At 40.2% G+C, this 11,926-nt stretch overlaps 1 protein-coding gene across 7 annotated transcripts in view; it reads left to right on the forward strand.

The window, feature by feature from the left end:
* PCMT1 (protein-L-isoaspartate (D-aspartate) O-methyltransferase) overlaps positions 1-6,395 on the forward strand; it is a 36,794-nt gene extending 30,399 nt beyond the window's left edge. For all 7 annotated transcript variants that reach the window (XM_027688118.1, XM_027688082.1, XM_027688073.1 and 4 more), the window contains one exon: positions 4,153-6,395. In XM_027688118.1, coding sequence (XP_027543919.1) covers positions 4,153-4,165 — 13 coding nt within the window. In that variant the 3' untranslated portion in view covers positions 4,166-6,395. The remainder of the gene's footprint in view (positions 1-4,152) is intronic.
* The last annotated feature ends 5,531 nt before the right edge of the window (positions 6,396-11,926 follow it).

Consider the following 11,926-nt stretch of genomic DNA (forward strand, 5'->3'; position numbering starts at 1 on the left):
TTCATGAACTGCTCCAATGTGGGTCACTTTTCCATGGGGTCAGTCCTTCAGGAACAGGCCGCTCCAGTGTGGGTCCCCACAGGGTCACAAGTCCTGCCAGCAAACCTGCTCCAACATGGACTCCTCTCTACACTGATCTGCAGGTCCTGTCAGGAGCCTGCTCCAGCATGGGTTTTCCATGAGTTCCCCATGCAGGTGGATCTCTGCACCCCGGTGGATCCCCATGAGCTGCAGGGGCACAGCTGCTTCGCCATAGTCTGCACTAAGGGTTCCAGGGGAAACTCAGCTCTGGCACCTGGAGCACCTCCTCCCCCTCCTTCTGCACTGACCTTGGTGTCTGCAGAGTTGTTCACATGTTCTCACTCCACTCTTCTCTGGCTGCAACTGTGATAGGCCCAACAACTTTTTTTTCCTTCTTAAAAATGTTACCACAGAGGCGTTACTGTCATTCCTGATTGGCTTGGCCTTGGCCCAGGGTGGCTCCATCCTGGAGTTGACTGGTGTTGCCTCTGTTGGACATGGGGGAAGCTTCTGGTAGCTTCTCACAGAAGCCACCCCAGTAGCTGCCCCACTACCAAAACCTGGCCATGCAAACCAAATACAGTTACGCAAAAATGCATGTGATATAACTGATACAGTAGATTGCAGAGAAAATTCCTTTATCATTTAAACCTACTCTCTCAATTTTATGATTTATCATCGCAAATAATAAATATTTTTATAGTAGCACCTTTCCAGATTAAAATGCTACAAGTCTAAATATTGTATCTACTTGCCTTTAAAGTTATAAAGGGAGAAATAATTGGCTGCTGAAACAGTGGGTATATACTGTATTTCTAGTTCCTATTAGGCTGCACTCTGAATTTCAGTATCGGTAGTGGCAGCATGTTTTTCATAGCTGAATGATGTATCGAAAAGGGAAAGTCATGCTGCCTAATGACAAGAAAATTGAAGTGGATCTAAAAGAGCGAGATACAGACTTCAAATAAATTTATAAATGCTTATTCAGATATTTAATTTGCCTTCCATTAAAGAGGTGGTGAGGGATTGCAAAGTTACATGACTGACTTGTATCCCAAACTTATTGTTGATAAGATTTGTGATTTTTTTCATTACAAATGGGTGTTTACCTGAAATGCTACCTATTAGATTTTTCTGAAAATGTTTCTTAGTTTCCACACACCATAGGAAGTGTGGAATATACATGTATATGTTTTCCCTCCTAGTAAGCCAAAATTTTAAAAATTTTCTTAAATTTATTTCTACAATAGTAATTTTGAGGTAATGACTTCTGAAATTTGCTTTAACTTGACCTTATGAAGTTGCTTTCATGCTATAGTTGAGAGATGAATTCTTTCTAGAATTCCAAGGGCCTGAGAAGGCCTGCTGTGGTGACTTAAACCCTATATATATATATTGCTTGCTAAGCAGGAATTAGTAAGCAGATTGGAAGGAGTGCATATATGAAGGTGGAGGGCAGTTACACAAGTTGTGTAAGAATCATAGCAAATAGTCATGGTCATTAAAAAGGGGGAAAATACAAATTAGTTAGTAGATCTTTCCTATGGCTCTGGAGGACAACTGGATATTTCTAACAGGGAAATAGCAGTCGTCTTTTGAGTCTCCTTTTAAGCTTTGTATAATTTACCACTGGGAGAATAGACCTATATCCTGATTCTTACCACTAGTGGAAACCTGGTGGATTTCACAGCTTGGCAGCTTCCGATTCATACAACTGAAGTTCAGGTTAGCTGATGCTGGTTTGCATTTTGTATTTGTATCTGCAAGCTGTTCACTTTAGGTAGAAAGCTGGCAACTGTTACCTACTAGGTGATCTGAGACTTTTCTGAAACTTTTTAATATATATAATCTGATAATGCACATATAAACTCAGCTTCTCTTAGCAGTAGAAAATAAATGCTGTATAATTTTAATATGTATATTGTGGATTGTTTTGGGCTGGTGTGCTGTTGTTAGATTAATGAGTAGAGAAGAGCAAATGAAAAATCTCTCGGGGGAACCTGATCCCGTTAATACAGTAAATGTTCTAATAAACAGAATATGAAAATCTTTATTTTGAAAGTCACATCTAGGATGTAGTGGCTAGGAACATGGTAAAACAATGCAAAATACCAACAATTAAAACATTGGCATGTAAGAATTGTTTATTTTACATTATATATTTATATAATAATTATGTATTTGAAGTGGAAATACCATTTTGTAAAATAAAAACCAAACCCACACTTCACATACATTGAGTTAGCAGCATTATGCAAAAACCTTGCCAACATCTGTGGCTGGGTAAAATTACCATGTTTGATAGTTTCAGAGTAAATACAGAATTTTTCTTAGGCTTACAGTTTCTTGAGGATCTAGCTTGGGTTTGAAGGATTCAGAATTGCTTGTCACAGTAAAAGGCCAGGCTTTCATAAAGCTGTGAGAGTATGTGATAGGAATCAGGATGAAAATCACACCCACAATTAGGCATATGAGGCTAAACCAGCAATAGCAGTAGTCATTACTTACATATGCTTTTTGAAGTTGTGAATATTAACTGATGATGCAGCTCCTGGAAGCATTAAGGATGAATGAAACACTTGTCCTGAATTCACTGGCACTGCATTTTAAACTGGGTATCAAATGTTTGTTTATTTTTATCTGTTTAAAGTAAGCAAATACCCATTCTGTGAGATAGGGAAGTATGGAGAGCTTCCAAACCTATGGCTATAAACAGATTTTTCTTTACCCCTGCCAAGATGTGTTCTTTCCCCTTCTGCATTTTTATGCTGTCTGTAATTACTGCAACACTCTGAAGCTGTATGATTAGTACCTTACTATTAGGAGGCTATACAAAGTGCAAAGAATGCAAATATTTATCCCTCACAGATCACAAGGTTTGCATCCCAACTGCATTAGATAGAAAACTAGTCATTTAAGCACTAGTTTCTACAGGCTTTTCAGTTGCTTTTAAAATGTTTTGCATGCTGTCATTCCATGCTCTATGATTCCTGAAGGATAATAATGCCTTTGTAATTTAAAGGTTTTGTTTTTGTGCATGTAGAACTATATTTTTGTGTGTTAGTTTGCATGATAGCTGGAAATACTCCTGTGTATTGAGCCAGCAATCACATTAGTGAAGTTTTTTCTAACTCAGACACTGTTTGCTTTGGCTAATGAGGGTGATGCATCTACTAAAAGAAAAAATTGCAGCAAATTCATTTTGAGTTTATAGATTGCTTGTGCCTTGTGGAAAAAAAAAAGGCAAACACTTCTATTTGAGTTTTCCAATGTTCTTAGCAGCACAGTGCACAGCTTTGAAATTTGGTGGATATTTTGCATTAAAATTAGTGCTTTAGTAATACTTAAATCACTACTATATGATAACTTTACAGTTAGAATATGGGTTCTATGGATTTCCTTTCAGTGTGTTTGAAATGTCCTGCAGGAACAAATGCCTGCATTTTCTAAATTCCTTGCAGTGATTTAGAGAGACTTCTTGATGCCTCCTTTCTCCTAACTGAATCTCCTTTTAACACACACACATACACCCACGTACACCCTCCCCTTGCATCCTGCCCTACCCCCACCTTCTGCATAACCTACTCCTGATTTATCATAGCTCCTTCAGGAGGTAATCAAGCTCCTCTGTGAAATAAATAAACTTAAGTGGTACAAACTGCATTATGTGGATGCAAGAATATGTTCTTAGCTTTCTTGAGAGACTATAGCTGAAGCTAAACTTGCCTTTTTGGCAGCTACAGAGGATGGTTTTTGCCAGTACTCTGTCTAGTAAGTTGGCTCAGTTTCTTGCCAGCGTGTAGCCAGCAGAATCTGGATGACAGGTAGCTGTGTAACTATCTGTGCAGTGTCAGGGATGTTCATTAAAGCAAGTGATCCATTAAATGTAAAATAGAGGGACCCATATTTCACAGTAAATCACATAATAGAATGAGATGGTATAGATGACATGGGATTGATGTTGCCTTTCCTTTGGTGTTTGTTTTTTTTTTCCTTAAATGCTTGAAGAGATTTCTGAAGTTTTGCTGATGTGCATGAGTGCTTAAATGTAATCTGATTCAATATCAAAACTTTTCAAATATGATTTCCAAAGGGAGGAGAAACATAACTCCATGTGTTTTCTTTCTACAGGGATGAATTGTAAAAGCTACATCATCTTGACCCAAACATAGTGTTACAGTGGACTGCTCATCTCCAGTTCTAAAAGCTTTTTGAAAACCAACAGCATTGCAGCTTGTTTTGGACTTCGTTATACTGTTGTTATCAGCATGGAAAAGCGTGGTGTTTGTTTTATTTTTTTAGATGCTCAAGGCAAATCTGATAAAGAAATGGTGGAAAGTTTTATGTGGGCACTGTTTTATTTAACATGCCTTTATTTCACTTTCATCTGTTCAAAGTGAATTTCTGCAAAACTGCAGATAAAGACCTATAGCTTGTGAACTCTAATTTTGATGGGGGTACTTGAACACTCACTTCTCTCGGCTCCTGTGTCCCTTGGTAAAACTGCTTCTGTGCACCTTACAACACTACGTAGGTAATACCAGGTTTTCTGTGTTCTGATGTCTGCTAGATGCTACTAAAAGGAGATGAACTTCCTTTTTAAGCTTTTGACATGGTGTCATAGACTAGCATGTAGTAGATACAGTCAGCTGCTTTTTTACCTTAAAACCAGGCATTTGTATATATTAAACTTCAAGACATCAGAGGTGGGTGGCCGCTCTTGTCAAACCTTCCTGTTCGAGTTGGATATAATAGACATGGTTTTCCCTTTCCTTCTAAAATTAATTAATGGAATCTTGAAATTCTATTTTGGTTTATAACTCACTACTGGTATGATACACATATATTTAAATCCATAAATATGATATAAGCTGTGTCGCAATCACTGAACAGTTTATGCAATGCTGCTTTGCCAACTGATGTTAAAAGCAAAAGGGGAGTTGTGTGCTTGTGTGGAAGATTAGGATCAGTATGTAGTAGACTACTGAGATATGGATTGCTTTTTGTTCTTTATTAAAAAACAAAATCCCGTTTGGTTCTAAAAGAAAGTTGCTTTTGGCAAAGCCATTTGCTGTATTAATATTCTCATTTTTCTAACTGTGGGCAACCAGGACAAATTCCAGCTTTTTAGAAAGTGAATTCTAAATTGTTATACAAGGAAAACATCATACATGCAGAAAGAATCATGGAGTCCTACATACAGATAGATGCACTTGTTCAGTGTTCATATAGAACAATAGTTGGAAGGCTATAAAACTTTTTTTCTGACCTAAGTTTTCTGTTTTGGTATTGTAAAATGCCAACAGCAAATCGTGAAGCAGTACAGTAAGATGGGCTGCTTTGGGAAAGGGGGAAAGTGTGTCTTCAGTCATCTTGCTCGGATTTGAGCAACCAGAAATTAAACAGCATGTTATCATTATTTTATTTTTTTTTGGTAGAAATGTTAAAGAATAAAATAACTTGCATAAAAGCAACCCATAGTGATTAATGAAAAAAAATACTTTTTATGGTGGAAGAGCAATAATTTTGTGCTGAGATTAATCCCTGGAAGCATAAAGGTTAAAATTCAAAGGACTCTGAATATGAAAAAGGAACATTTTAAATAACCTTCCTTTTGAGGGTCAGCCCCATCCTATTCCTCTGTAAAAGATATGTATGACTTAATTTAGGTATTTGGAAGTTAGAGTACCACCTCCTGATCTGACTGCAGCCTGGGAGCACATACACAAGATTAATCTTAAAAAGAAATTAATATAGCGTGTATTCTAGAAAATACAATCCAGAAAAACCCACTTGCGTCTGACAAATTTGTACTAACCCACAATCAACTGTGAATTTAGTTCTTGGTGTTGAAGTGAAATATCTTAACTGATGCATGCTAACGTTCAACCTTCTGGTCACTGTATCTTTCAATTTGAGTTCAGCTTTATTTACATCTTCTCACTAATTTAATCAGTTAAATGAAAGATATGAGCTCAACTGTATCCAAACTCCTGTCTCTGGACACAGTGTAATAAGCTAGCCTGACTTGGAAGTGGTGTTAAAACTGAGACCCGATGACAACTTTTCTGGGGAGAACCACTTCAAGAGGTGTAAGGCTTCAGGGACCAAGACTGTTGGGAGTAGTGCACCCATTCCACTGAGGATTTACATCAAGGGATATATCAAGGTACTTGGACAGAAAGGAGTATCCAGGAGTAGCATTTAGGAACTGGAAAATGGAAACTCCTCCATGATGGAGCAGTGGTTCTGAAGTAAAAACTTGGAGACGAGGACAAGTTGAAATGCAGAAGATTTGAAGAGCTTGAATAAGTGCTGTGTGAACTGTCTGAATTGCTACTTTGCCAAATAAAACAAATTGAGAGGAAGCTGTATCTAGGTGTCTGCCTGGTTTTGTGGTTGATTTTTTAACCTTCAGCAGCACTTCACAAGTCCAAAAAGAAAGCAAGTAGGTATAAAAATACTAGTTTACTAATTGACCAGAACTATGTGTCCATTTTCAGTCAGTTAGGGTATTGCAGCAGTTACAAAGCCTGTTGATAATATATGGAATGTAAGTGGAGTTTTACATGTCTGTTTGGAATTTATTTTGTTCACATCTATGTGTTTTGGGGAACAGGCTCTTCCTGTGTGCAGTTCTGCCTGCTCTCCATAGCTGAATCCAGCTACTTCAGAGAGAATGATCTCTGGGCTATTACTATCACCTCTAAGCTAGAACAGCTTGGGAGAACGGATTGGCTGAACCACCAAGTTACTTGTCCGATTGTTTCCAGGATCCAGACAGTAGAAGACCACCAGATTTTGAGCAGCGTAACCAAGAGCCAATACCTGTGTCTTGAAAATGCACCAACATTTGTGGGTGCTCCACAGAGAAGTTTAATGTGCCGTACAGATGCTTTCTGTTTACACAGCAGGAATGATCTGCTTATTCACTATTTCCATTCAAAGTGGTCAGCTAGCTTGAGGGCATAGAGCCCATTACATGATTTTTTTCTGGAGGGAAACTAGCACACAGCACGTGTGCACCAGCACTGCTGATGGAGGCTACCTGGATGGTTCCTGAAATGTTTTGTAGTCAGCGAGTTTGAAATGGGCAATAATGCCTGGAGCCAGGGGGCCTCTACATGGTAGGCTCTGGAGCTTCCAGCTGGCAGCAGTTCTCTCCATGAGTACAGTGTTTTTGTGACAGAGTGACAAGCTCCAGGGTTTTCGAGTATGGAGGGACTATGGAACTGACCGTCAGCACAAAGAGGTAAAGTGAAATGCCCAGAGGAAAATTCTGAACTAGTACTCTCCTTCCTGCCAGGAAGAAGGGTGTTAACACATTCTAGCAGTAGCAGTGCTTTCTTCCTTTTTCTCACTCAATGTGCCCTAGGATGTGCTGCTTTTGACTTAAATGGAGTTCACAGAAAGAGGACGTGATCTCAATTCCTTCTTGATTTTGACATGATGCAAGTAATGCAAACCAAGCTCATGATTTATATCTCTGGTTCTATTTAGCTGAATTTGATCCTATTATGATGCAGTTCAAAAGATCAGTAATTCTAATCACCTTTATGGAACCCTTGATCCTTGTCCCAAGCAATGTCCTAAGAAGAGGTATTCTGCTGAAGTGAATGAGGGGTGGTCCTGGCTCAGAAAAAAAGGTGAATGGTAAGGTCACACCAGCACATTATGCAGAACCAAACAAAAAAAAAAAAACCACGGAGGGGAAGTGTTACCCGAAAGGCATCATGTGCACGGGGGGATGCAGGAGATGATGAGGTTGGAAATTGGTCTTTTGCATTTCAGGATGTAAATTAGAGTTTAAATGCTGTGGTGTACAATAGATGGATTCAAGCATGGGGTTTAAGATGATTTTGTGGGTTTGTACACTTTGCCTTTGTTGGCAGTATTTGAGTTTTTGTCCATCTGCTTATAATTGTGAAAGGTTGCAGACCAGTTGTGGGAAGTGCAGAGACACTCTAGATATCATAACCCCTCTTTGCCTTTACTGTAAACAATATGTGCTTGTGTGCTCAGAGCCCCCCTGGTGGCAAGGTTTGGGTTTTCGTGCCTCAGCCAGGTCTGAGGAAATCAGCGTGGACTAAAACATGGCCTTACGCAGGCAGAGATGCTCTAAACTTTCTTCTACCTGACCTGTTTGCCTCCCACAGTTCATCCTTGACATACAGGGCTGCTTTCTTTTTCAGGTGGTAGTTTTTTTACACAGCACAAATTCATCATGCAGCTGATGTGCTCTGAGCTTTCCTATGAAAGGCTCTTATTGTTCTCATGCTCCTGGCAGGGTGTTAATGAGATGCTCAGCAGAATGTGCTAAGGAACTAAAATTGTATTTCTTTAAATTATGATTGAATGGCCATAGTTAATGCTGAAATATGTATGGAGAAGATCCAGCTGCCCATTGAAAATTGCCTGAAAGCTTCAGGAAGGAAAAATGAAAATAAGTCACTTTGTGTCTGATCACACCAAACTTGAAAATTTGAGACACTTAATCCCATGCCTTTTAGCAAAACTGTTTTAGCAACAGACTATTTTCATAAAGACTGTTAACAGAGTTTCTCTGAGATCTCACTTCGATCTTCTAATGTTTCTTTGTAGTTCATCATATGCTTCTGGGCAAATTACCTGATGATACTCTTGAAAACATTCCCTGATGCTACTGGGAAGCTGAAGTCTTTTTTAGCCATGTTTAAGCTTATGTTTCCATCTTATGTGTCTTCAGTAGGAACAGGTTAAGTTTCTTGTTTACCATGTTCTGCCAAATCCTTTTTCAGCTCATAATGGAGAAGGGGCATCTGAGACTAATCATTAACTTTTATTGCAGGTGCCTTATGGATTAGGAGGACGCTCTCAAAGGCTTCTGGTTAGGGAATGGGTGATTCAGAGCATCTGCCTAGGCTACTGCTCTGATTAGAGCTCTAGAGAAGCTCATCTCCTCTGGATATAGGGGCAGCATCAGGAAAGTTACCTCTTGTGCATAGAATTAGCCTTCAGGGATGCTTTCCCTATAGGCCCAAACTTCCTTTGGGTTGCCTGCTTTCAAGTCCTTTCCAGTCCTGCACCCATTCAAATTCTCTGCTCCCTCTGTATATGTGTTGTCCAGTTATTTCTTTCAAGTGTAGGTACCTTTAATGCATGTCTTTAGTGCATTAGTGCATTTAGTTGTGAAGAACTATGTGAAAGTTTCTTGCTCTGCCCCCTAGAACAGGATTATACATTTCTATTGTCCAAGCAAACTGTGACTCAGTCCTTCACCAAACCTTTCTGCCTGCTCAAAATACAGTTTTTATTGATTTATGAGTGGTTTATAACTGTCAGCCAGGAGCCTTACAACTGCAAAAATTAAAATTTTAGCAGGTATCTTTAAAAACTTGTTTCTGAACTTGCTTCTTGTGCTGATCCAGTACTTCCAGACTTCTCTTTGTGTTTCAAGACTCCAGTGCAGAGTGCAGCTCACTTTCTGACTTAAATAACTATTGAAAAACTTATAGCAAGATTACTTCTATGTGCTTTCCTCCTCCCCCCCCTTTAAATATTCCCTGTTTACAGCATGTTTCCCTCTTACTGAGCTCAGGCCAATTGTTTCATGGGCTTTTTTCTTTCATAGTAATTACTGTGTGTTTATTGCCTCTGTCTGTTTCTTATGTTTGTCATCACTCTGAATCTTTTCCACCTTTTCCCTCTGCTGTTACTCTTTAGCTATTGCCATTAGAAACCAAAAAATCCCAATTCCTGATGCTCATGAAAGCAGCCAGCGCAGACCTCAGTGATGCATGACTGTGGATTCTGTTGGGGCTTACTAGAAAGGCTCTCTCTTTGTTTTGGGATGGCATGTTTGCATTGCTATTGGTTTGGGCCTCTGACTTGCTCTGTACAGCTTGGGATTGAAACTCTTATGTTTATCTGGGATTTGAAAAGCAAATGAAGCATCACACTGACCTATTTCAGCCTTTTTGTTTTGCAAATGTGCTCTTGGAACTGCCCCTGCTATGGAATGATTACGGGATGCTCAGGCTAGGATCCCCTGCAAAAGTGGGCAACAAGCAACCCATATCACAGAAAAAAGCCCTTACTTCTAAATATGGATCAAACCTAGGTATTGTTTGTTACTCTGAAGTAGTTTTTACCCTTAAGGTGGTCTGAAGGGCAAAACAGATGAAAACACAAAAAGCAGTCTAAGTGACATATGTATCTTGATCAACATTAAAATACACTGACAAAACAAATTATAATGGCCTCTCCTAGTACACAGAGAAGCAATATCCACAGGGGTATGTGATCTGAGCAGTCAATATTCTCTGCTTACCTGTCTAAGCATGCTGGTAAGACTAGTTGGATTGAGCATACTCCCAGATATGTGGATAAACACATTTCAGTATTTGGGACAGGAAAACCAGATCTGACAGACCTCAAATAGTGACAATTTTCCCACAGAACGTTGCACTTCTACTGCAGTATAAACACTGTATAACTCCATAGCTCCTGGGGTCTGCATGAGAAGCCATGAAAGCAGTATTAGCAGTGCAGCTGTGAAGATGGGCTACAAGCACCGCCTGTTCTGAGTGCTGCCTTGTCATTAGAGGGAGAGCTCCAACCTTGGGAGCATCTGGGAAGGGGCTACAGAAGTGGTGTCAGAAGGAGGCAATGACTGGGAATTGCCTGGAGAGAAGGGGGAAAAGCACCCCAAGCGTGTCAACAAGGGTGTCTTGCCACAGTATTTTCTGCTAGTGTCCAGGTGTGCTCCGGCTCAGTAGTTCAGTATCACTTATTTAAAATCAAATGGCATGAAAGCTATTAAATGATAGCACATGGTATTGAGACCAATGTGTGTGTTATTGCAGAAGCTGCCAAGGCAATCTGTTATTTTGCTAACTTTGTCTTGCTCTCCATCCAGCTGACTATGCCCAGGCTTTCTGGTAAGACGAAAACTTTTTTGTTTATTTCAGTCCAACCATGGAGTTTGCTATTACCCGGGAAGTAATAGGCCTCAGGCTGGTGGTCTGCACAACAGCAACTGTCACCATCTCCCCTCCTGGAAAGAACAGTCCCTGGGAATACTGTGGCGACTATAACACGTCATTATAACTCCTGTACCGTGCTTGCTGTCTGCTGCTGTCTGCTTGGAGGTGTTCATTCTCGCCTGTCATACGCAAAATCCATGAAGGTTTATTCCACTCGCAGCAGCACAGCAACAAAGCCTGCTGTTGTGTGAAGTGACTGGAAAGCTGAGCAGCTTCTCGCACCATGGCTGTACTAGCTGGCTTCTGCTTTGTGTGGGATCTCACTGTTGTCCTGCCTGGAAGAACAAAACCAAACCTTTTGTCCTGCTGCTGGCTGTGTGCTGGTGTAATAGGAGCACAGTGGGCACAGTGAGAAAAGACTGCTTTTCTTGCTGCTATGGTAACCTCCAAACAAATTTCAATGATGGGAAATAATACCTTAACCAGATGGACAGTGCGTCTTCCCTAGAAGGCTGTATTTAAAATGTGGTCTTTTGAGTCTTGTGCTAATTGCCGCATCTGCTGTAGGCTGGAATGGAAGAGAGGCCATGCTCCCCAATTGGAAATGGGCAGCATCAGCAGATGGTCTCCTGGACCCACTGTAATGCTGAAGTACAGACAACCAGACTTTGCCTAATGTGGCATGAGGGCTCTGAGCAAGGAGCACTGGAAACCAGATTCCCTGAGTGATTGGCACAGTCAGCTCTGTGACTGCTGTCCTGCTCAGCTCAAGCACTGTTGGAGAGACAGGTCATTGCAGGTAGATGCCCTGTCATTCTCAGTCTTCCTGAAGCAAGTATCTCAACAACTCCCCCCACCACACACATTCCAGCTTCTTATAAGGCTGCTTCACAGAAGGGAGAAATGCTCTCATGATATGGTCTAGTAGCACAAAATTTAGC

Source organism: Neopelma chrysocephalum, unplaced genomic scaffold, assembly GCF_003984885.1.
Source record: "Neopelma chrysocephalum unplaced genomic scaffold, ASM398488v2 Primary Assembly neopelma1_23, whole genome shotgun sequence".
Lineage (NCBI taxonomy): Eukaryota > Metazoa > Chordata > Aves > Passeriformes > Pipridae > Neopelma > Neopelma chrysocephalum.